This window comes from Macrobrachium nipponense, chromosome 27, assembly GCF_015104395.2.
Source record: "Macrobrachium nipponense isolate FS-2020 chromosome 27, ASM1510439v2, whole genome shotgun sequence".
Classification (NCBI taxonomy): Eukaryota; Metazoa; Arthropoda; class Malacostraca; order Decapoda; family Palaemonidae; genus Macrobrachium; species Macrobrachium nipponense.
This window is the reverse complement of record NC_087216.1, coordinates 10,241,171-10,267,362: the sequence shown is the minus strand read 5'-3', so window position 1 is coordinate 10,267,362 and position 26,192 is coordinate 10,241,171. Positions and strand designations below refer to the sequence as shown.

Genomic DNA, 26,192 nt, shown 5'->3' with positions numbered 1-26,192 from the left:
TTTAGAATTTTGTGACTTTATTTGTGCCGTATTAGACTGGCGTGAGCGTCAGATAGGCATGGCAACATGGGTGGGTCTCCCGGTTGATGATTCACCCTTTCAACCCCCGTCCATTGCCATGGGCCTGAAACGCCCACACTGAAAGCTCCTTGTAGCGCGAGGAATGTGAAGAGGCGTATAGTAGTGTGTTGGCGTCGACCAAGGCGATAGTCTTGACCCTTCTCTTGTCAAGTGGGTGGAAGAGCAGGTCCATACTGCCCACAGTTCCAGGGTCAGGATTCCTTTTATAACATTAGCGTAGGTGGGAAATTGGACTGGGATGTGAATACGTGTATTAAAGGGACTTTTAATGATGGTCTGGGCGGTGGGATGGAAAAGATAGCAGCCTTTCTCTTGACGTGTGTGGGAGGGACAGGTCAAGGGAACCATACCTGGTTTTTTAAAACTTTCTTTTAAGGTTTGTAGATGCCATTCAGTGAAGTTTAGGAGGAACTCTAGTAGCTACTCCAGAGGAAAGGGAATGGAGATATCCTAATCAGAGGGATGTCTGGAGGAATTGCCTCAGGGTCTATGCCTACCATCCTCACAGGACCAAGGTCAGCACACACTGCCTTCCTGGCATATTCTTTGAAGGCTTGACAAAGTGGAGAAATCCGACATCAAAACCGTAACATAATTTGTATAAAAGCTATATAATTCTACTCTTGTTTGATAACTCACTTAGATTAAAGCACAAAGGGAACGAGAAGGACTCCTGCGCTGCTGTGAGTTAAAGCGACATGAACCTTCGACTTATTGCTACAGAATCAAATAACGATGAGCGAATGAGAGATCTGAACAGCCACTGGCTCAACCCTTCATCCTAGGCTGAAGCACAAAGACACCATCATCTCCAACTTTTTATTTCTATCTTACTATTTTTTCTCCAAAGACAAAGCTGCTGATGATAATGGCAGTGATGTAAGCAACACCCACGAAAGAGAGGGACATCGCCAAGAGTCCCTGAATGGGTCATGGCAAGTAATCCTCTTCTCGGTAGAAAGTTAGTGTAGCCGTTTGCTAGTTGAAGACTGAACCAATTGAAAAAAACTTCCTGGCTAATAAGAATGATCTAGTGTATTATGATGTTTATGAATGATAATTAGCAAAAAGCACATCGATTTACGTACTTGGTATATGAAGCATAAGTAAAATGTCAACATCTGCCATGCTTGAAACAAACTTATGTCTTTCTTTTATAGTCAAGGATGACAGAATATTTTAGATTACTAAATGCAAACTTGGATTCAGCACAGCAAATCTATGTGACAGGTTGCCATTCGAGTTTGATTAATGCAGCTTTTAGTTTAGGCAGTTTCTGGTTCAGCATCTTCTTCGTATTCGCCAATGTCATCTTCATCGTCAACGCTGGCTTCTTGGTACTGCTGGTATTCAGATACCAAGTCATTCATGTTAGATTCTGCCTCGGTGAACTCCATCTCGTCCATTCCCTCACCAGTGTACCAATGAAGGAAAGCCTTTCGCTTGTACATAGCAGTGAACTGCTCAGAGATGCGTTTGAAGAGCTCTTGAATAGCGGTTGAGTTACCAATGAAAGTGGAGGCCATCTTGATGCCTCTTGGTGGGATATCACAGACAGCAGTCTTGACATTGTTGGGGATCCATTCCACAAAGTAGGAGGAATTCTTGCTCTGGATGTTGTACATCTGTTCGTCGACTTCCTTCATGGACATCTTGCCTCTGAAAACTGCAGCGACAGTGAGGTAGCGGCCATGGCGCGGGTCACAAGCCGCCATCATGTTCTTGGCATCAAACATCTGTTGGGTGAGTTCGGGGACTGTGAGGGCACGGTACTGCTGTGACCCTCGGGCAGTGAGTGGAGCGAAGCCTGGCATGAAGAAGTGCAGACGGGGGAAGGGTACCATGTTCACAGCCAGTTTCCTAAGATCTGCATTGAGCTGTCCAGGGAAGCGGAGGCAGGTCGTAATACCGGACATTGTGAGTGAGACCAGATGGTTCAAGTCACCATAGGTTGGGTTCATGAGCTTGAGAGTTCTGAAGCAGATATCGTAGAGAGCTTCGTTGTCAATACAGTAGGTCTGGTCAGTATTTTCTACCAACTGGTGAATGGAAAGGGTGGCGTTGTAGGGCTCAACGACAGTGTCTGAGACCTGGAAAGAAAAGGGATATAACATGAAGCTTTGAAAGTTGCCCAGACAACACAGTATTCAATGAACTATGTGAGTTGCAAAATGCACTGCAGACATTTTGCAGCCTTTCATTGTACTTGCTCCCAAGTCCTCATGTTTAATTTACAATACTAAACTAATAAAAACAAATTTAGCTTTTTTCCCCATAAATTGGGTCCCTTACCTTAGGGGAGGGTACGACAGAGAATGTGTTCATAATCCTGTCGGGGAATTCCTCTCGGATTTTAGAAACGAGGAGGGTGCCCATTCCCGATCCGGTGCCTCCACCAAGGGAATGTGTCAGTTGGAATCCCTGTAGGCAGTCGCAGTTCTCGGCTTCTTTCCTTACAACATCTAATACAGAGTCGACTAATTCAGCACCTTCAGTGTAGTGACCTTTTGCCCAGTTGTTACCAGCACCAGACTGACCTATGAGGAATCAACACGAGATGTATTAGTTACACATTCTGAGAAAGTTATCCGTGGTATAAATTGATTAGTCTACTGTGTCAATTTGGACTGCATTATTATATACATTAGAGAATAATACATTCTGCAGATTCTAAACTATGGGAATGTTTAAACTCAGTGTAAGCCTCTGGAAACACAACGACATACTTCATGAAGGGAAGTTCAAAGTGAAGTTTAATATATTAAACGTGAGACGTGTTACACAAATAAACATAATCTTTCATTGCTAAATAGTCATGCACTTTCTTAAACTATTAAAGCCAGCATCATCAGTCTCAGGCACGAGCTTAAATACTATACATGCATTTGTAAAATATCTGCTAATTGGCAAAAATCTTATAAGAGTTATCAGATGATGCAAGGATTTCATTTAATAGGAATTAATTTTAAAGATATTCTTAGGGCCATTAAGAACCTTTCGGTTAAAATTTGCTCAAAAGAAATTATTAGTGTTTTTGCAAAATTTGTAATTGTTCTGTTAAGAATGGTATCAAAGAGGAATGAAAAGACGCAACAGTTTTGAACACGTTGCACCCGAAGGTAAAAAGGACTTGACAAATGGAATTCAGGCTGCTCACAAAGTTGCCCCATTCCGAGGGGCAGCTCGACTTTCTACTAACCAAAGACGATGTGCTCGGGCTTAAAGAGGGGTCCAAGAGGTCCAGATCTGATGGAGTCCATGGTGCCAGGTTCCAGGTCTACCAGGACAGCGCGGGGCACGAACTTGCCCTTGTTCCCTTCGCTGTTAATAAGCAGTAATAAAATCTCAGACCGTCTGCTCTTGGAATCTTTAATTACCCATTTGTGGCCGTGAAACATTGCCTTTGCCGTTGATGCACAGTCTATTGTTTGGAAGCCAGTCTAATGTGATCTACTATCTCACTATGCACTAAGTCCTATCAAAGTATAAAACCCTTGCATTTTTCTTTGTTTTGTAAGTCCATGCAATACATCATCACAGCTACTGAATCTTAAAAGAACACCAATAGGCAGCGTTCTGGTTGGGACTATGATCTCCTGGAAGATGGTGATAACTGTATGTTTTTTTGTAACATCCTTGCAGGCAGAAAGACTTAAAGGTTGTGTTATTTTCCACTGAAACTGTCTTACTAAGATCAATCTCGAATCTAATTAAACCAAATGTTTTCTATGTCAAAGATGCTACTCGTGTGTGGTCAGGCGTTTTTTTTTTTATACAATTACATGCAACAAGTAGACAAAAAAAAAAATGTGCTTAAAATTGTGTATCATTCAGTAACACTATAGACTGTGCTCACAGCTAAAGCAATGTTACACAGGTCATTATAATGCAAGCTGCTTCAAACACCTCCAAACAAATATAGAGATAATTGTGTATAATGAAAGGTGACAGTGACCATACTTGGGGCATCACGCTGTTCAATAAAGGAAAGTCTCCGTATTTTAGAATGTAAGATTAAAACCATGATTTCTAATCTGTTTGGAAGTACATGAAGGTATTAACTGACATCTAGTAAAACATTTAAAGCTGCAAAGCAAACTAAGATCTAGATTAGTAGAACATATTAGAAATGTGTCGAAGGCCTTGAATGTTAAACCACCAGTCAACAACACCTGTTACCCATCAAGGGGCTCGGAGGGTTTTTTAGTGGTTTGGTCATTAAGGACAATTTTAGTGTCGTTATTGTAAACTCCCGGAAAGGTCCGTTCCCGTGAGTGAGTGTGCATTAAGTGCAATTGTTAAAAGGATTATGACCCCTGCTGAGTTCAAAAGACTGCTGAATTCCGCAGGGGTCGGGTATAGAGGTTTTAGACATCGCTTAGTGGTTACGATCCCTAGAATTTCCATAGCTCCTCGGAAAGTGTTAGGTCATTGCTGTGTTAACATCCACCAGAGCGGGGCTCGGGGAAGGGGCGTGGTGACTGACAGCAGCTGTGACATACCAAAAACAAAGTGGCTTGGTTTGAAGAGTTCTCCCAGAGGTCCTGCTTTGACAGAGTCCATTGTGCCGGGTTCAAGATCCACCAATATAGCCCTGGGCACATATTTCCCGGGGGCACCCTCACTGCGAAGGGGCAAAGGTTATTTCTCATGGGAAAATGGGTAGCGCACCTCGAAACATTGTGATACAAGTACAGATTTGAATACTAGGATCAAGAGGAGTGAGGGGAATTGGGTAGGGGTGATATAGAGGGTATGATGATTTCTAATAGTCTTTAGTTTGTGATGCGCTAGTCATCCTTTGTACTATTTAGTTCCAAGTAATACGTTGAACTTAAGGGTAATATAAAAATGGATGTAATAATTCACATTGACATAAAACAATTCTATTAAGGCCTAATGAACTGCATTGACCAACGCTACGAAAACATTGAGAGAGGAAATCTATATAGATATGATATGAGGAAACAAGAGACGTCTTGAACTGCTGCATTACCTGTAGTATACATTGATTCTTTCTAGCTGCAGTTCTCTAACGTCGTGGGGCACGTTCTCCCTCAGGGTACCCGCAGGGGTGAGGCCATGTTCGTCACTGATGATCTCCCAGAACTGAAAAGAAGAAGGAGGAGATATATTTAGTACAATTGTTTATACCTTATTCCTTCAGCGCATGAAAATGTGAGACTGAGATAAATGTGTAATATGAAATTCATCCCCCAAGTGCACGAATGAATCCCAGCAAAATTCCCCAGCATGAGGAGCTAGACAAAAACACACAGTTCATTCTCCCCAAATTTACTCGGACATTACTCCTCTCCCCACCCACCACTACCTCTCCCCCTACCTCTCCCCAAGGGACAATAACATTACAAGCTGGGTAAAGGCGTATCATTTCTAACACCTCTATAATAAAGGTCCATTCTTCAAACTCCACGAAACTGCCTTGGATTATAGTGGCAGGCTATTCTACCAAACAAAGGGAAGGTACGTGTAATTTTAAACGAAAACAAAAAACGCGATTTGCAACATATACTTTTTCTCCTCGTGTCCGTGAGACAAAGTAAATACTCGGCGTTTAAGACAACATGTCTTGAAAATGTAATGTAATTTGTATATCATATACCCATCTGTGTTGAATGTACATTTGAAGCTTTGTAATAATCATCAAGATATAGCAAGTTATTTATGTGAATAATTCTCTATTCAAGAATTATGTAATATTTTGGTAGTGTTTAAATGCCATCAAAATATACAGTAATTTATGAATAATATGTGAATATTCAGAACGTGTATTTGAAATGTTTAATGCAACAAAATATACAGCAATTTGTGAATATGTAACCATTCAGAATGTATATTTGAATTTTCTAATCCAACAAAATGTACAGTAATTTATGAAAGATATTAACTATTCAGAATGCATTTGAAGTGTTTAATGCAACAAAATCACAGTAATTTATGACTAATATGTAACCATTCAGATTTTATAGTTAAGTGTATAATATATTAAAGTATTGAAATATACAGTAATTTATGAATAAAATGTATAGCTGCTCAGAATGTATGAAGTATTTTATATACCGGATTACAGTTAACCAACAAAACACACGGCTGAGAGGCTCAGCAACGCATTGAGTAGAGCGTCCGTGTGTGTATGTATGTATGTATATACGTATGTATGTCTGTACATTATCAGCACCAGGGTAATGTGACCGTGACCGTCCCGAACAGCTCTGGAGCCTCTAAATTATTCATGATAACTTCCGGTGGGGCGAGCGAGCGAGCGAGCGAGCGATACGGATCTCTTGATACCGTAACTCCTCCGTCATCGCGGCTGCCTCCTAATCCCCGGCGTCGCCAACACTACCTGGCTGAAGGGGGCGATTTTTTACTTTCTTTGTTTCCCTCGGGTTCCAGGGGGCGGAAGCTTTCTAGTATTTCCAATTTGGATTTTGAGTATTTATTTATTATTTATTTTTTGCTAGATCCTATTTTTTTTTTGTATAATTTAGGTCTGCGTATGTGTTTTCTATTTGGATTTTGAGTATTCATTTATTTATTTATTTTTAATTTATTTTCTAGATACTTTGTTTGTTTTGATAATTTAGGGCTGTGTGTATGTTTCCTATTTGGATTTTGAGTTTGTTTATTGATTGATTGATTTATTTTCATTTATTTTTTCTATATTTTTTTTGGGGGGAGGAGTGTGTATGTTTGGTTGGTTCATAGTTTGTTTAAAAAGTCGTATGACTGGATGGAGGTGTTTAGGAAATCATGTTTTGCTTCCTCTTTGTTTATCGTAAGAATATGTTCTACGCTATTTTGTATATTTACTTTATATAGGTACCTATTCAACCCCCATTTTTTGCAGTTTTTCTGATTATTAGTTCATTCCGAGTAATCTTTCCAACGCCACTGAAAGCTTTCTCGGTGACATTTTCTCTATCATCACTTCTTTGGCGCTCGTTCTCTCACCGATCTGTCCAAGCAGAAACGAAAGAGGCGCTAACCGCTGGCGAGAGCTTCCTTCGAAGTTGCACGTAATGAAATACGTCGGTGAATCACGCGTCCGAGACAGATATGCAATAGCTCAGGTTTTATCGTCCACACTCCTCGTCTTCGTACACGGATGAACGATCTTACGATCTTCCCCACCCTCGCTCCCACCTTCCGCGACGGAAGCGAGAGATGTTTTCGTAAATACTTTTAGCAACTGGCGTTGGATGGTCCAGCGACTGGTTAATGGTGTGATTAGGTGTAGATAATTCTCAGACCTCAGTTGATTTTGATATAGTTGATTTTCCCCTATAAATTACGCTTGCTTTTAGCAATTGCTGGTTTGTTTTGCCGTAGGTCTAACATGTACCCCCAAACACACACACACTATATAATATATATATATATATATATATATATATATATATATATATACATATAATATATAATATAATATATATATATATATATATATATATATATATATATATATATATATATATACTCTAATAAAAGGAGCCCATAAAAACACCAAAATGTAGAGAGAAAAGTACTATATTTCAGAGACTGCTGTCTCTCTCGTCAGGTATATGAATATACCTGAAGAGAGAGACAGCAGTCTCTGAAATATAGTACTTTTTCTCTCTACATTTTGGTTTTGGTGTTTTTATGGGCTCCTTTTATTAGATGGAATTCTGTTGTTACAGAACATTTTACCAGTCATATATATATATATATATATATATATATATATATATATATATATATATATATATATATATATATATATATATATATATAATCATATCCTGTTACAGCAAAATACTTGTCAGCGAGAAGTTATCACCAACGAAGAAACAAAAACAAAAAAAAGAAAAAAATAAAGAAGCAGAAGAAACCTCTGTTATGTCTATTATCCATCGCCGTTATTTTCACACACAAACTAAAAAGAAAATAACTTCGTTACCGCAAGCGTGCCGGTGTAACCTTCTGGCCAAGGTTTGCCTACACTTGTTGACAAGGCTAGAGAGAGAGAGGAGAGAGAGAGAGAGAGAGAGAGAGAGATTAAAAGAAGTGGTTATTGGCACACAATGCGTAAACGATGACACAGACATTCGTACGAAAGCAACAAATAGAGTATGTTAAAGATAAAATGGTTGTCAACCCACTGCCTTCCAGTCCAGTGCATTTAGTTATAGCAACAACGACATTGAGAGAGAGAGAGAGAGAGAGAGAGAGAGAGGTCTGGGTCAAGTAGGAGTGGCAGGAATCTGGCCGGACCTTCTCCCAACTGGTTTCGGATGACCTGAAGTTAAGGATGGCGTCCTCGATTTTGACAGAATCTCTCTCTCTCTCTCTCTCTCTCTCTCTCTCAAGGCTATAATGCTTATATTTATGCATTTGAATATGTTCCCAAGATTATCTTTCAAATAAAGTGTTTCGATCATACGAGAGAAAATCCCAAGCACGAATTCCACCACTTCCTTAATTTAGCTTCATTAGACCATCACTTTATCAAACCGCTGCTAATTAAAGATGATTATCAATTATCCGTTGCGATAATTAAGTAGGCAAGATTTTCGGATTAGTCACTTCTTAAGAAGCGTTGGTTCATGTCGAAGATAAATTGGCTGGGTGGTTTTGGGGTAGTAGGCCGATGTGGACTGGCCCTAGAACATACGACTAAAAGACCTTTTAGACCAAAAATCCTAACTCCCTCCTGTCGTGTCCCTCTCATTATCCCTAAACAGGGCACAATTTTGCAACAAGTTAGGCTTATTCCCTGTGACACTATGGAAATGAAGGCTGCTGAGGAAGGACGGACTACTTACGCATCCAATAAAGGCATATGAGTTGTTGCCAACTCGAAGCGCGAAAGTTCTGGAAGGGTGGGGAGCTGGTGAACCCACACCTACACCCCCCCCCCCCCCCACCACTCGTAGGACGATATATCGCGTTCGGGTCATAGGAACTAAACTCATAGTTCATGCTTCAGGCAAAGCTCAAGCTAAAGTTGGAATTTTAACCTAATTTAGCGATAGTAAAATCTGTATATTTTGATATATAAAAGAAATAAAATATTATGTGGGTTTGGAATTGGGCATGAGTGATATATACAGAGAGATGACAATTGTTTTACATTTCACATGAATAAAATGTATAGTTATGTGAAAATCGACATACGAATGGAACAGATTTGAGCAGAGGAACGAAAATGTCTAAAACTTGATCACGAAAAACGAAAAATAGAGCAAAGTTCCATTTGTAGTGAGTCAAAAGGCTACGGCATTCTCGGCATCTTGAATACCTTCCGTCGCAAGTTGCGACGGAAGTTGGCTCAGTCTACCAGTAACTACGGAGCACTAATCACAGATTCACCTGTGAAACGAGATGGAATGTGCTTGGTTGGTGGGGTCGTAACGGCATTTAAAAACCTCCCGTCTTTCAAGCTTAAGATGATGAGAACGCAACTGTCTTGTGGTCATTCTCCGCTAACCAGAGCTAGGACTTCTCTCTCTCTCTCTCTCTCTCTCTCTCTCTCTCTCTCTCTCTCTCTCTCTCTCTCTCTCTCTCTCTCATGCCTCAAAATACACTGAGCACATACATATTTCTTTGAGCGATCTGTCATTTCTCATGTTCATTCCTGCTATGTAGTACTAAGGCGCGCTCTCTCTCTCTCTAAGTACGCTGAGTACATGCATATTTCTTTGAGCGAAATGTCATTTCTCTTTTTCATTTCTGCTGTGTAGTATACTCTCTCTCTCTCTCTCTCTCTCTTTCTCTCTCTCTCATATTACTGTGTCGTCTTACCAACCTTCTTCCTCTGTTGTTTCTCGTTTACACACCCAAAGGCACGAATGCAACCAACGAATATGCCAGCCATGATGTCATAGGGAGGAGGAAGCGGGAGGTGGGTGGGAGGAGGGAGGGTCCACACGTCCGCCCCAACCACCCCTCGACTTCCCAACCCACAACCACCCCTCGACTTCCCAGCCCACTCCATCCACCTCAATCATCCCTGGGTAAAGGACTCTTCTCCGCCATCTTTAAATACCTTCTCATCATTATCTCGTCCCTTCTATTAGTTTGTTTTCTTCGGTGGTTCTTTCTTGCATGGATGTATTTTGCTTCCCTTTCTTGAGGAGGCATTATTATTATTATTATTATTATTATTATTATTATTATTATTATTATTATCATCATAGTTCAGTGGAATTTATTAGTTTTTCGGTAGCTGTTTCGAGGGATATTGCAGAAATGTAAAGTTACCCAGTTAGCTTTAAATTTTCTCTCTCTCTCTCTCTCTCTCTCTCTCTCTCTCTCTCATATGTTTTAACCACTCCGCCCAACAGTGTGGAAGAGTTTTAAAAGAAAGCTAGATAAAATGATCAGGATACTGTGGATGAGCAGTAAAACCTGCTCCTACAGATAAGTGAGCGCACGATGTCTCCACGGATGGACTAACAAGTCTTTGAGACATCCTAATCCTTGTACTCCTGGTAACTCCATTAGCATTCTCGATGTGTGACTTCCTTTCGTTGTGCCAATCTTCCTCTCTCGAAAAAGGTCAAGTAGATAAAACAACAATCAGGGAAAAAAAAAATAGAAAAAATGAGAATATAGGTCACGACCTTCAAACATATGGTTTCAAATGACAGTCTTCACTTCAGGTCGCACCGTTAGAGCGCTTAATGGCTTCGTTCAAGAAGATAAAACACCGCAGCGGAAAAAAGAAAAAAAATAAGTGTCTTGAGGAATAGCTCCGTTGATGAACGGAGCTGCGCTCATTTTTTTTAGTTATTTTTATTGGCCTATTAAATTTTTTAAAGTGTTATTTAATAGAACTTTGAAATCATTGTTTTATTACATGTTCTTATGAATTTCTTTGTTTAAAATCATTGTTTGATTAAGTTTTCTTATGGATTGCTTTATTGTTTAGTCCTAAAACCGACAGTGAAGATTAATTAAAGATAAAATAATTATTTACCATTGTGTAGATGTTTTTCGGTCCAGAACTCCGTTCATCCTAAACAATTCACCCAATCAATATTATTCCAGTTTTCGTGTTTATGGAGAGCTAAGATAGTCAGTCCGTTTGTTGATCTTAACTATGAAGGACAAGCAGAAGCTGAGAAAGCTCCCAAGGTCGCCATTTCTTGGAAGGTGTACCGTGGAGAGAATAACATTAAAAAGAAAATAAATAAGAAACTAATGACTCTTCTAAATTCATCGACAGGCACCTGTGACAAAAAGACAAGAAAAAGTTTACGACTACGAAAGTTTTTATTTATTTATTTTTTAATTTTTTTAAAGAACGCAAAAATTTTGGTGGGTGAAATGCTATCTCCGTCGTCGATATTCGTGATAAGGCGTCAAGTGTCATCATCATCATATTATTATTACTAATAATAATAACCAAGATTAAATTTCCGCCAGCTTTTAAGAGCCTTCCGCAGTGGCGCGTGAAAACAAAAAGGCAGTTATTTGCGACGACCACCAAGGTAAACATCAGAATTTGCAAACACATATCTTTGTCGAGTGAAGCAAAACAAATGCTTCCTTGCAGTGCTTCCCGGCGACAACACGCGATTGCATTGGTAGTGCTTCATAACAAGTGAAAATCGACATATTAAACAGAACACATTCGCGTGTATGTATGTATTTCTGTCTGTATATATAAAAATTATAATATATATATATATATATAGATATATATCATAATATATATCTATATAATATCTTATATTATATTATAATAATAAACGTATAAAAATTGAAAAAGCAAAAGCTATAAATATTGGAGCCAAGACCCGGGTCTTGGCTCGAATTTTTATAGCTTTTGCTTTTTCAATTTTAAAGTCAATGCCGTTTATACGCTTGTATATATACGTATACGTATATATGTTTATATATAGTATATATATCTAAATATATAATTACCCATTACTAAATGATAGTTATTTGCAAGGGCAAAGTTGCCAGAGAGAGAGAGAGAGAGAGAGAGAGATAGAAGCGAGGAGAGGATAGGAGAGAGAGAGATTCCGTGCCCCGCGGGATCCGTGTTTGTGGAAGGAAACCACTGAATAATGACATAACTAATGTAGGATTTGGGTGGAGGGACAACGTCAGGGAGCTGGCCAGGACTAGGACACAGTAGAAAATAGGGGGTGGGGGGGAGGAGGAGGAAGAAGGAGAGGGAGTAAGGATGGCTGAGGGGGGGAGGGAACAGGACTCGTGTAGAATTTGCCGGTCCCATTTTGTGTCCGCCCCTCTAAATGCAACCTTAGGTGAGTTCAAGGGCCCACGGACGACTCGTGGACTAAAGGATTCCGATTGAGGATATGTAAACCAGGAACTTCCAAGGCAGGTGGAGTAAGTGCAGATATTTCATTTTTTTTGTGGGTATGGTGTGTGGGCGATTGATATACATCCTTTTGATCATTTTTTGTGTTGTATTCTTTACAGACTTTCATAAAATCGTAAAAAGTGTTTTTGGATCACAAATGAAAACACATTTCTTGAACGAGTTAGCTACTTGAAATATCCCAATTTTTACCTGATAACTTTTTTTTTTGTTGGGGGGCGTATGGGTAATTGATATACATCCTTTTCATAACTTTTTGTGTTGTATTCTTTACAGCCTTTAGTAAAATCGTATAAAGTGTTTTTGGATCACAAGTAAAAACATTTCTTTTAACGAGTTACTTGATATAACCCCACTTTTACCAGATAATTCATAGCAAACACCTTTGTTTCATGTGATGATATTCTTAAGCTTCCTACATTCTTAGTGCCTACATACTTAAATTGTGCCTCCTCATTCTTGTTTTTAGTTTTAAAGAACATTCATTTGCATAGTAATAATTACAAGTACAAAAAGTACCTTTCAGTACACTAGAACTTTCCACCAACTCATTATTATTAGCTGCAACTTAACAAATTCTGAGTTCAACTAATTACATGTCATTCTTAGCCAGTGTCTTGTCATGATAACCCTTCGGCCATCTTGAGTCGGCGCCGCAAAAAAAAAAAAAAAAAAGGCAGATTCATAATTTATGGAAATAAGCAACATTAACCCCAAACACCTGCCGTAGCTGCTGCTGCTACACCTGTTCTCTTGATGGATGTTGTGAAGGTCGAGCTTGGAAGATTAAGGATGGGAAAGGGGGTTTGGGTTTTTATGGAGGGCAGGCAATTGCTGGAGGGGGTTTTGTTATATTAATAGGGGAGATGAGGAAAGCTTCGGAAATAAGCGAAGAGGATTTATTTTTTTATTTTTTAGTGGGAACAAACTATCGAAAAATGTTTGTACTCTTTCTATATATATGCAAGAAGATCCAAACACGGTTTTACTTGTTTTGGGGGGTGGGGTTACGAATCATGTGGGACCATTTATAAATCCTTTCTGCTTTTGTTGACCTAAGCAGTGAATTAGGGAACAAGTGGGCGTAGCCTGGGTATGGGTGTAGCAGTCGCATCCCAGGTAAGGCTTGCTGGAAAGCAGGAGGGCTCACCCCTCAAGGCCACCTCTTAATGGAAAAGGGCATATATTACATATATTATATATATATATATATATATATAATATATATATATATATATATATAATATATATATATATTGCGCGAGTGTATATTATACATTATACGATATACATACATACATACATACATACATACATACATACATACATACATACATACATACATATATATATATATATATATATATATATATATATATATATATATATATATATATACACACACACGTATAAGCATATGTATATACGTTTATGCATGCTGATAGCAATAATGTGATAATGTTTTAGTACAACTGTAGTAACTCAGAGAGAGAGAGAGAGAGAGAGAGAGAGAGAGAGAGAGAGAGAGAGAGAGAGAGAGAGAGAGAGAGAGAGAGAGCAAATATATTTCGGAAAGGAGCGAAGCATGTCACAGAACCTCTGACAGAGCCGAAATCCACCATTGTATTGTTGCGAACGAAATCTCGACTCCATGGAAATGACTGCTTCCCTTGACCTGGTTTTCGCTTTACTGGAGGCAGATAGAACACAGGCTGGGCTGGGCTGGGGGGTGGGGGGACATCTGCAATGGACGTTTGTGTGTGTGTGTGTGACGCGGTACAGAAAATGATATTTTGCACAAAATGGTTTGGTGTCGGTTTATAGGCCTCAGTTTTTATTATTATTATTAATATTATTATTATTATTATTATTATTATTATTATTATTATTATTATTATTATTATTATTATTTTAGAAATTGTTGTCTTTCTTTTTTGTTTTTTATTAAAAATTCTTTTGTTTTTTTCCTTTTAGAATTAAAAAAAAAATTTTTTTTTAGAAATCCGTGTTTTTTATTTTTATTTATTTAGAAATTCGTGATTTAGGATTTCTAAAAAAAAATTACTAGATAAATAGTTGGTGGGAGAATGAATGGAAGGCAAAGTAGGCGTATGAGGAAAGCAGAAAAGGAACAACACTAACAGCATATCAATCTTAGGGCGTTAGCGAATGTAGTACTTGACAACTGGAGAGAGAGAGAGAGAGAGAGAATTAATTATTTTCGGGTGGAGATGACGGAAATGTCATTTCAGTGGTTAAGAAACACGGGTTTGATGGGTGGGTAGCCACGGACGTATAAAACTGGGTGGAGTCACTCGAACCAACCACAAACCTGTGTTTGTTACGTCGGTGGACAAAGAGAGAGAGAGAGAGAGAGAGAGAGAGAGCGAGAGAGAGAGAGAGAGAGAGAGAGAGAGAGAGAGAGATATTGGCAGAGGATTCACCTGTACATCTTGAGTCAAGATAACCTGTGGGAAGGGGCACAGATCTTGTTAACAAAGGTTTTTATTTTTATCAACAAGGGAGAAATAAATTTCTCTCTCTCTCTCTCTCTCTCTCTCTCTCTCTCTCTCTCTCTCTCTGGACAATGCTGTACTATTTATTACTAGACTTCTCGCACGGGTGGTCTGAGTAAAGAACAGAAGAATATGTCGTAAATGTTTTAATGTCAATCCAGCTGCTGTAACTATAGTAAATTTTTATGTAAATAACCAATATGAATTGGAAATAAACATCTGAGTTTCTCTCTCTCTCTCTCTCTCTCTCTCTCTCTCTCTCTCTCTCTCTCTCTCTCTCTCTCTCTCTTATCCTGTTGCTGACAAGTTTGAAATTAAAATTGCCCACGGTTTTCACATCGAGTGTTGAAATATTACTGAGAGAGATTCTTAACTAACTCTTGATTCTCATCGCTTCCTTTCAAATCCGAGAACCGCTATCGGTGTCTTTTACAGAGGATCCACAAACTCCAGGAACAAGTTCCGATAGGGAACAGGAATGACAAGTCCAGCCGCCCGAACAGGGAAACGATTTCAGCTCGACGAAGGATGATGTAGGGCAGACACGCGTACGTACGGACACGCACGTACGGCGGCGGCGAGGACGACAACGGACGTGCTGTACGTCTACGAGAGAATAGCGGTTGCTGTGACGAGAGAGAGAGAGAGAGAGAGAGAAGAGAGAGAGAGAGAGAGAGCATCTCTCTCTAGTCAGCCAGTCTGGCGCCGGTCGTTTTGTTATGTTTTTATAAATATATATATTGCCGACATCTAACCCCCCAATATTTAGATGGACAGCCAGACGAGACACGTAAAGGGTCATTTAAAGTCTGGAGGAAAGGTTGTTTTCGTGTCGTTCCCGGATGCGAAGGTTTCAGTAGAGAGAGAGAGAGAGAGAGAGAGAGAGAGAGAGAGAGAGAGAGAGAGAGAGAGATTTTTTGCCCAGCAATTCTGATTCAGTAATTCGACACACGCGCGCGCACATATTTTCGGGCGAGAAGATAATACTTGCCGAGGAAATCTGAGTCATTCATCCCAACACAGAAGTTTATCTCGATGAATTTTGAGAGAACAGACTGCTTGCCGTATTAAGTGCAACTCTGACCGAACAAAAAAGCCACTGTTCCCACGCCAGCCCATTCCAGATGCGACATCAGTCCAGGATACCACTGGAAAATAGTCTTGAGTAATCTCGTCGCATGCTAATCTCCGCGTTACGTAACCGCTGGCGCGGCGGCTACATAACAGAATGGAACAGGAGAGAGAGAGAGAGAGAGAGAGAGAGGGAGGAGAGAGAGAGAGAGAGAGAGAGAGAGAGAGAGAGAGAGAGAGAGAGAGAGAGAGAGAGAGAGAGAATTTCGGAGCTCTTGTATCTGACGGGTTCAATTTTGGGCTACAGAAAATGACTGAAGAAGATTGGAAAATGCCGGATTTTGGAGGCTCGAATCATGCGCAGGAGAGAGAGAGAGAGAGAGAGAGAGAGAGAGAGAGAGAGAGAGAGAGAGAAGGGGGTGTGGGTTGGAGTATATGCTACCACCCCTTATGTTTCTTATTCCTTATGTGCCCAACCCATAATCTACTGTCATCTTATACTTGTGCTTGAGACATCGTCTGACAATAACAGTGAAAAGGATAGATGTAACATGCAAGGCACGAACACAACATAGTGACATATGATCCTTTGAACTACAAATATTTCAGTATTATATAAATGTTTCTAGTGATGCCGTATCGAAAGTGGAACTTTTAAGATGAAGTAATGATCATGGAAGCTTAGAGTGACAGTTACGTCTGGCCCTCGCTGACAGTCTGCACATACAGAATGACGTTGAATACTGGTTTCGGGGATATTAGCCCATCCTGAAAGCAATTCCGCGATATTGGAATATCTATCATGCAACGGAGAGAGAGAGAGAGAGAGAGTCAGTCTTGGGAGATACACTATCAGTTGCAAGATCTCCCATCTTGGATGTCGTAAAGAAGGAATTGGCTCAAGATTCGTATCATAAGTACATACGAGCCGGTGGTAAAGCGATGAATTTGCATACATTCTCTCTCTCTCTCTCTCTCTACTCTCCTCTCTCTCTCTCTCTCTCTCTCTCCTCTCTCTCTCCCCGTGATTTACTCTATCATCCCACCTCAATTTTTGCAGAAGTAAATTGACTATATACTTCAGCAATTTAATTCCTTGTTACTGTTAACTCTCGCAAGATTGTGACGACGTAATTTGCAGATGGCGCTGGGTGAAGTAGATTATGAACAATAAATGTAGTCGCTTAGGCATGCCACGCGTTTAATGAATGATGAATCTGTTGATATCAGCTGCTTGTTGTCGAAGTTACTTGTGTGCGTTTAAACACTCGTAAAAACAAATGGAAAGAAAAACATCTCGTAGTTTCAGAATTGGGGTTTTGTTCTTGCTTATTCTGTATGTGCATTGTTTCACTAAAAGATTTGATCACGTATACCTTAGGATATACGTGATAAAATGCAAAATTAAGTCGTGGTCGGAAAGCAACACTCCTCAAGAAGTATCCTAGAAATGGAAAACACCTTGGAGGATACCCACTTAAAATGGAAAAATGCAATCTTTGTAAAGTTGCTTGTGATGCGGGTGCTTTAACAAAGCGAAATATTAGGTAAAAGTCTTCGATACACAAAATTCATCTTAGAATCAACCATGAACAAGAGAACCTCTGCAACTGCGACAGGTAATGCTTTGCCAAACACACAAAAGCGCCACTCCTTGTGACCTTCGTGAATTCCACCCAGGTCTTCAGAGGGCAAAGGCTTTCCCTGGTTGGCTCTTCCACCGGCTAGCTAGACCCATGCGGGTAGGGATCCTTGACGCCCCCCCTCCCCCTCCCAATCCCCCCACCCTCTATTCACTCCGCTCCACCCTAACCCATAAATGTCCTTGTAAGACCTCTAGACCAACCGAGGGAAGGAAATGTACTTGGCCCATGAAAGTTTCATTTCAATAAACAAATTCAACCGTTTCGAGGAAGCTCTTGCCAGTCAGCTGAAGGCAAGACCTTTAAAAGGAGACCGTGACGTCACCGGCTGACACAGATGAGATAGAGGGAGTTGTCGCGTCGTTCCATTCGGGCGAATTTTCGGGGAAAGACCGAACACGACATGCTAGCCTCACCGTAAGCAGAATGATGTCATATCCTCTCCTTCGCTAAGACAAGTGAGATCACTGATAACGACGCGTTAGTCATAGTGTCAATGAAATCTGTCATAATCGTTAGTCATAATGTCTCATGACATGAATGCCTTGTCTGAGGAGCACTGGAAACACATCTCGAATCTCCCTTTCTGGACAATGAGCGTCATTCAGATGATAAAATCTTGTCCCTTGTAGGAATATATTGGGTTTTGTCCGCCCCGACTCCGCAGACATTATCCTCAATAGGCACCTAATTCGTTCTAATAAAGTTATTGCTGTAACCAGCCAAGGTACTTGAATGGACCAGCTGCTGAATGAAGTGGAGGGGCCGGTTTGGGTGTTTGTTGTTTTGGATGATCAAAGGGGTTTTGTATTTTATCTGAAATCACACGGCTTACAAGAAGCTTGGGTGGTGATAATTGTGCCAGTTGTATTTCCCCGTTATCGAAGTAAGGAATGAAACCCGTAGGGGGGTAGTGCCGTCAGTGGACCTCATGCGGTGCAGTGTAGGCATTACTTAAGGTTCTTTGCAGCGTGCCTTCGGCCCCTAGCTGCAACCACTTTCATTCCTTTTACTGTACTCACTTCGTTTCTTTTACAGTACCTCCTTTCATATTCTCTTTTTCATCATCTTACTTTCACCCTCTCCTGGCACTTGATTCATTGTCAACTGCGGTTCCTCCAGTTACACCTTTCAAACCTTTTACTGTCAATTTCCATTTCAGCGCTGATTGACCTCATAGGTCCCAGTGCTTGCCCCTGACCTAAATTCTATATCCAACTCTGTTCAACTCAGAAATGAGTAATAAAAAGGTAGGTCGATCAAATGATAATTACTTTTGAAACTTGAGCCAACTCTCTTAAACATACGATGAAGAACTGCTAAAGTAGTCTAGAGCGATTTTTGCTTTTACAAAGGCACAAATAGGAGGATTCAATTAGGTAGTGAAATATGGCAATTAACCGCCGCAGAGTTTATGACCTCTAAACCGTTTTGACTTTCTCATCCGAAATACAAGTCCTGGAACGTAACCCTGAACGCGAAAAGAAAATTAAATTTCTCTCTTAAGGCCTGACATCTGGACGTAATAGTTGTCCATGACGACGATATATTATACGAATCTAAAAATATTCGTAGTTCCAAAACCATTACGTTGACGTTTTGATTTTACGATATGCATTTCCGCCGACAGTGTTGCAACCCTAACCCAGAACAGGTATCGAACAAGAGCTGCAATCAATGGGCGAAATAACAAAGTACATTGTTGCATGTATTGTGTGAACTCGCATTGAGACAAGCGAGCACGCACTTGGCCGAGAGGGCGCGACACAGGAGTGCGCCCGTCTAGACAAAGTCGTCGTCGAGGAAAGGTAGCCATTAATCAGCTAAAAAAGAGCAGAACTGGAGGGGAACTGTAGGCGGTTGGCATACTAAACCTGTTGCCGGGGGGGAACAGTTACGCTTCTTCGGGACGAAGGGTTTTCTTGGCTCTTCGCATAGACCCAAAAGCAGTCGGCCCAATGACTGGCAGTTCAGGAGTATTAGACGAAAAACCCACTTCAGGTACAATAGGTTATCAAAACACTGCCAACAAATAAGCACCGTTATATAAAGATTGGAAATCAATTTCAACCAGTAGACATAAATATCAGCGTTCGACCTTTGGGAGACATAATAAATACTGTTCCTTCTCTTTCAGACGAATAGACTCACGCTGCTGCAGCAAAGGAGAGAGAGAGAGAGAGAGAGAGAGAGAGAGAGAGAGAGAGAGAGAGAGAGTGTTGGAACTAAGGATGAGAAAGAGGCCGAAGGCACCATGTCAAGGGCCAGAGGGGGTTACACCACGGGGTTAAATGAGGGCCTGTGCATAGGAAATAAGCTGACTTGACAAAGGGTTGTTTGCCGTTATTTAAACAAAGGGGTATTTGCCGTTATTTAAACTGAGGGTTTGCCGGCTACATAATCTGCCTTTCATCAGTGTTACATTGTAAATATGGGGATCCTCTAGTGCTATCTCGGAGCAATAATCGTCATCGAAAATTATATACCGTCGACCTCAGGTGTCCAGAGTTGGTCACCTCCTCACTGGCCAGCTCAAATGCTATTTAATTGACTATTCTAGAAATAATAAGACATTAGGTTACCGCCAGGCCCATGAACAGGAAGCACTGTTCAGTGAACGAAGGTTGGCATAAAAACAATGGAGTAGGGAGGATGAGGCTGAGAAATTCACTCTTTTTAACCACCTTCAAGGAACTAAATGACAGGAATTACATCAATAGATATTCGAGTCAATGTGTAATGCATTTTCTTCAAATCATTCAATGACGAGCAGAATTGACATTTAAATTTGTGTAAAGTACTCTTGCATTATGGTTGCTTGGCATATTCATTTTGCATCATTCTACGTAATCTCCGTTTATGAGATTTAACATCGGAGCGGAATATTGACAGCACGGCATCCTGCTGTCTCCAAGCGCCCCTTGAGGAACTCCGCGCCACTTCCGGGCTATAAAGAAAACGGCGACGACAACTTGGGAGGGGTGACGAAAGGAAACTGAATAGAGAAAAACTCGCCGGGATGTGTAACTTATTCTGCTCAGACGATTGTGCAAGACAGTCTCGCGGAGCTCTTAATAATGGTCCTGCCTCGCTTTGTCAATAAGGATGAATTTACGAGACTCGGGGCAAACCGACCCTTCACAGAATGCTCCTGCTAACATAAAGACGTATGCAGAGCTTCATTTGTATGTTCGCCTGCGAGATGGGACCTCAACCTTGCTTATATATTGAGGACTGAATAGAATCTTAATAAGGATGCGTCGCATTTATATGCTTCCTTCTACCGCTTCTGCATACAGCAGTGCCCTACGAACGCACTGCTTGCAACAGAAGCTGACTCAGTCGCCAACATCGACTTCGTATATGTGAAGCTGGTTTTTTTCTTACCTGCAGAAGCTATGCGATTTAAATGACAACAGATTCCATGAGGTGGAATGAATCGTGATGCTAAAAAGAAAGAAGATGGAAGAGGTGTGAAGGAGCCGCAGTTCTTATCAATTCGAAGATATACAGGCGTCCTCGTAGGGAATAGGAACGCCTGCCTTTTCGTGGATATTCAGGATAAGTGCTTGCTTGGAAACAAGGACACAGTAAAGTAACACTGACCAATAAAAAGGCTAAATGTACCGGCATGCAAGATTGTGCAACATAACCCAGTCCTTTGGATTGTGGAAAGAGAAAGAACAGAAGAGATAAGGCCGTAAGGAGAAAAACGAAGCAGAAATTCAAAGAAAAACAGCGAGACAGCGGCTTAGCGATGGCTCAGCCAATCATCTGTGCGGTACGGAAATTCTTGGGAACCGCCGAGCGAAGAAACGCCGGCGTTGATTGGCGAAGTCCTCATGAAACCACATGATGACATCATCTCGCGTTACACCCACTCTCTCAGATGAGAGACGTTCCTTCAATATGCCCTGATTTAAAAGATTGAATAATTCGTCTTCTACTCTCATTTTTTTTTTTCTGAGAGGGGAACATTTAGGACTACATGAGAGCTGTCCTATTTCAGTGACTTGCGATGTCGTTTAAAGACACTCCCTTGTAAGTACTATTTCTTAGTTTAGTTGAGCAAAACGGCCTCTTCCGTTCTCTCAAGTCGGAGCTGAGGTTGTACTATTCTCGTTACATCTCAGTTTTAGTGTCAAGGAAACTTGATTCATACAGTTTTGCAGTTAAACCTTCATGGCACGAAAAGGGAAGCGTGGAGACTTGATTCTACTAAATGCAAGCGGAAGCCATAAGTAAACACAAACCATGGATGGCTTCGTTTAGACGACTGTGGAATCAGTGTAGAGTTTAATGTATGCAGCTGATACTGTATGTGCTGCTCATCATCAACATTGAGATTTTGTAAGTATTAGTGCAGCACATAGACCACTGGTTATGACTTTAAAAGTAACAAACTCTCAAAAACAAACATAAGTAACTATAAATAACTAAACTTGCTGCTTCTTTCATTATTCCATTTATATCATTGTGTTTAAATTGTCTCAAATTAAGTGCTATATTTCGTAATGTGGGTCACCTTAATTGAGCGCAATAAAGCAATATACATTCAAAATGGACTTGTCATGCGAATACTTTCCTTAAAACAACTTAAGCATAAATTCAGATAAAAGTAATACATTAAATAAATTTAAATGTCTCAAGAGATTGATACACACACCACACTCACGTCCCCAAATCCCCACCATCCTTTTAAAAATATAAAAAAAAAAACTCCCGTGCAACCTTAAATAACAAATGATTTCCGTCAAAGAAGAAGCAAAAGAATAAAAATAAGCAAATAAAGTCCACCTTGCGCGACTGTTTAAAATCCACAGGGACTTCGCTGACGCTCAGAGCAGACTATCAACACCAGCTTTGTATCTAACCAGACCGAGAGTATGGATGACTCTCCTTTGGTTAATTGGCTTAAAAGCGCCTTCGTTTATCTGTCTTTCACTACGCCAGTCAAAATAGGCGATAGATCAACATTAAAAGGGTTGAAATAGTTACGTTGTATCGGGTATGATCTTAGTATTGAAGAGAATCTAATTGATATCACGCACAGGCATGGTGAGACGTGATTGGATACGATCAATGATCAATTCATTACATCACGATAATGAAATCTTATTAAGATAAGTGCAGCGGGACGTACCTTAATGGTTCTTTAATATTCCTATGTTTACAGTGCGATATATTATTTGTGTTGATAAGTAATGTGGAAGTATGGGTCTAATGTAGAAGGCTGAGAAATGTTTCTTTTAATATATACTTAGTTGACTCCTCAAGAAACTGGCATTTTAATTATGGCACTCTTAATAATTATATTACTCAGCGCTTTCGTATTTTTATGAAGTAAAGTGTCATTTGGTTTAAATTCATACATAATGATCCCCAGGAGTTTACATAGCAAAAATACTCATCTTTACAGAAAATAGGTAATGAAATGCGGTCACATATTGGCTTTTGCAGTAATTTTAATCAAGTCTTCACCGTAAAAAGTAAAAATCGTAAAAAAAACAATCCTTGGAGATATATATATATCTATCTATATATATATATATCTCATATATATATATTATATATATATATCTATATATATATATATATATATCTATATCTATATATATATATATATATATTATATATATATATATATTATAATATATATCATATATCCTATCGTGGAGAATGTCTAAACCCAAAATGGAAGCCAGGTTACAGCGCAAGGCAATGAGGAAAGCGAAGACCAGGGAGGTTGAATAAGGAAAGTAACTGAGGGAAATGCTGAAGAATTCGTGGGGGGGATGAATGCGAGGGAAGAGAGGAGAAAATGGGGGGAGGAGGATAAAAAGGGAGGGGGAGGTAGTTTCGGGATTAATAGGAGAAGGTTGCGAGGGAAAGGGGGCGGGGGGACGGTAAAGAGAGAGAAAGACGTGAGGTGATCATTTCCTTATAAGGTAAAGAAGTCAAGGAAAGCCTCTCTCTCTCTCTCTCTCTCTCTCTCTCTCTCTCTCTCTCTCTCTCTCTCAGTGAGTCACGGAAAAGACCGGACAGAGGAGAGTGAACTGCTTTAGAAAGAAAACGTGAAATCAGGAAAATAAACAAAATGAACTTGAGGGGTAGTTGATTTGAGCCAACGTCATCAAATAAAGCGAGGAAGAATACTAGGCTGATAGTATGAGTTAAACAAAGTTTAGACTAATAGCATACGATCTTGCGTTCGTCGTCAACTAACATATAAAAAAGTGAGAACAAAACTTGTATGACATTTATCCAATTAAAATGACATGAGAAAGTGAGACAAGAGCTAGAGGTTAAGCTTTAAGGGTCAAGGCGACGTGAAATAAGTCGGGCTTCCTTTTAAACAAGTCGTGAGAGGTTATCAGAGAGACGACTCTTTCTACCGGCTCCCGTAAGGAAAGACTAAGGATTTTATTCCCTAACGTCTAATGATCACATTTCAGGAATATTTTTTGCGTAACTTCTAGCGAGCAATTTTTTCCCCCTCTAATGGCTCAGAGACTAGGTTAGTCTTTTGGAGAAGTTGAACCTTCAATAAAGTTGATCTGAAACTTAATATACTATTACTATTTAAAATTTTGATCGCTTACATTTATCTTAAATTCAAGGCCCGACCAATTTAGCGTTAGTGTCAGCATCACTTGAAAGTTGATAGTGAAGTTATATATATAGCATTTTCAGTCATGCACCCATCTTTCATCTAAGTCCTGTCTTACGTAAGTTACGAAGTGTGGCGTATTGATCTCTATAGTCATAACATCTACTACAGTGTCAGATTTCCTTCTAAAACCTGAAGAGGCCGAAATATAGGTGGCCCTGCCTCGACTTTAGAAGGTATCAAATAACACGCCCCCCTTTTTGCAGTGATCACTAGAACAGAAGCCACACTTGCCGGCAATATCTATCACACAGGCCATCGTGTCATATTTTCCCACTATGGATTAAATTCTCAAGCTCAAGTGTAACCACGTACCTTTGTACCAATCTGGTTGCCACACTGGCCAGTCTGTACGTGGACAATTTCTCTCATTTTGGTGGTGGGGATGTGTGTGCGCGAGTGAGGGAGAGTTCACGGAGAGGAGCTTTATCGTCCTTCCTCTACGACACTGATCTGTCAACTGAGGCTCGGCTCTCTCGCTTCGCACCTTTTCTCTCCTGACCGCAGCCCACACGAGTCAGACAAGCTTCCAACGTCTGGTTGCCACATTACAATTCCTATTTTCCCTTTAAACTCCGAAATTATATTCTCAGTTCAATATGGCATCGCGAAGGGCAATTGAGAATGACTCTGGATGATGTGTTTTCAACATATATCACGAAACGTACTTATTAATGGGAATTTAAACTCTCGATTTGCCGGCGAGTGTAGGTGGGGTAGTTTAGACCTGAGTGGGAGGAGACTTGACACAGGCCACCGCACTCCCTCCTGTCTTTCTGTCAGCCACTTCTGAAGGCGGTGGATGGAAAACGCAGATGCACGCTAATGGGAAATAACCCAAAAATGAATAGCAGGTCATTTGCAATTAGTTTATTAAAGGTCCCCCAGACGGAAAAGGCAATTTTCCCTTCACATGCTGCTAGTACTACATTGTCAACTCTATTCATGTGCCAACTTAGACATGTATATAGTCGCATATACTCCTTCCGCATGCTTGACCACGCTTCTTCTGTTTCTTAAAGATCTGAGAGCAAAGGAATATCTCGGACATTATTCCATTGTAAGGGGCATTATATCATGAGAGTTGACTTTATCATCAAAATGGTCATGGCTTGAGTTTTATGGGTCAAAAGGACGTGACTTCACAATAATAGATGGGGCCACACCTAAGAATTATATACATTTACTTATGCACATAATAGGACACACAAACTTGATTCACTTAGCATTTCACTATTCTAAGTCGTTTGTGAAAGATTTATGCTGTTTGCTATAAAAATCATGCAGGCAAAACACTACTGATTTCAGTAAATATTTGTATTTGTTCGTACACACATATAGTATATTTATTATATCTATCTATCTATCTATCATCTATCTATCTATCTATCTATCAATCATATATATATATATATATATATATATATATATATAATTTATATATATATATATATATAAGTTATAATTTGCACCTGCATATATACAAATCATTCATTAATTCATTGATGAAATCAGTTGCATTACTCAAAGAAAGATAAATGGAAAAGAACTATAAATGTAAGCATCATATTTAGCAAACAACACGCAAGTTACCAAAAGGAAAGGAAACCATTTTAATTTTAATTAAACAACAACAACAATGACGCACGCATATCCACATAATTCACATACGAGCCTGACGCACACAATTCGTCATCATCATCATCACCATCTTCACCATCACCACAATCTTCGTGCAAACGAAGAAAGGAAACCCCAAAATAGGAGGTGCAAAACGGCCGTTGCATAATCGTGTTGTCATTATGCTTAGGAAATGACTCATTATTCTCGAGGAGAGAATTGAAGCTCCG

The 26,192-nt window shown here is 39.9% G+C and overlaps 1 protein-coding gene across 2 annotated transcripts; it reads right to left on the bottom strand.

Moving 5' to 3' along the window:
* On the bottom strand, positions 1–24,827 carry LOC135200813 (tubulin beta chain-like). Of its 2 annotated transcripts, none has more exons than XM_064229480.1 (5): positions 24,658–24,827; positions 5,078–5,190; positions 3,281–3,402; positions 2,374–2,618; positions 1–2,171 (listed from the first exon to the last, which is right to left on the bottom strand). In XM_064229480.1, the coding sequence occupies exons 1-5, from the start codon at positions 24,712–24,714 to the stop codon at positions 1,347–1,349; spliced, it is 1,362 nt and encodes a 453-aa protein (XP_064085550.1). In that variant the 5' UTR covers positions 24,715–24,827; the 3' UTR covers positions 1–1,346. The 2 variants fall into 2 exon arrangements, with proteins under 2 accessions (XP_064085550.1, XP_064085549.1); XM_064229479.1 differs by lacking the exon at positions 3,281–3,402 and adding an exon at positions 4,584–4,705 and having other exon boundaries at positions 24,658–24,825.
* Between the last annotated feature and the right edge of the window lie 1,365 nt (positions 24,828–26,192).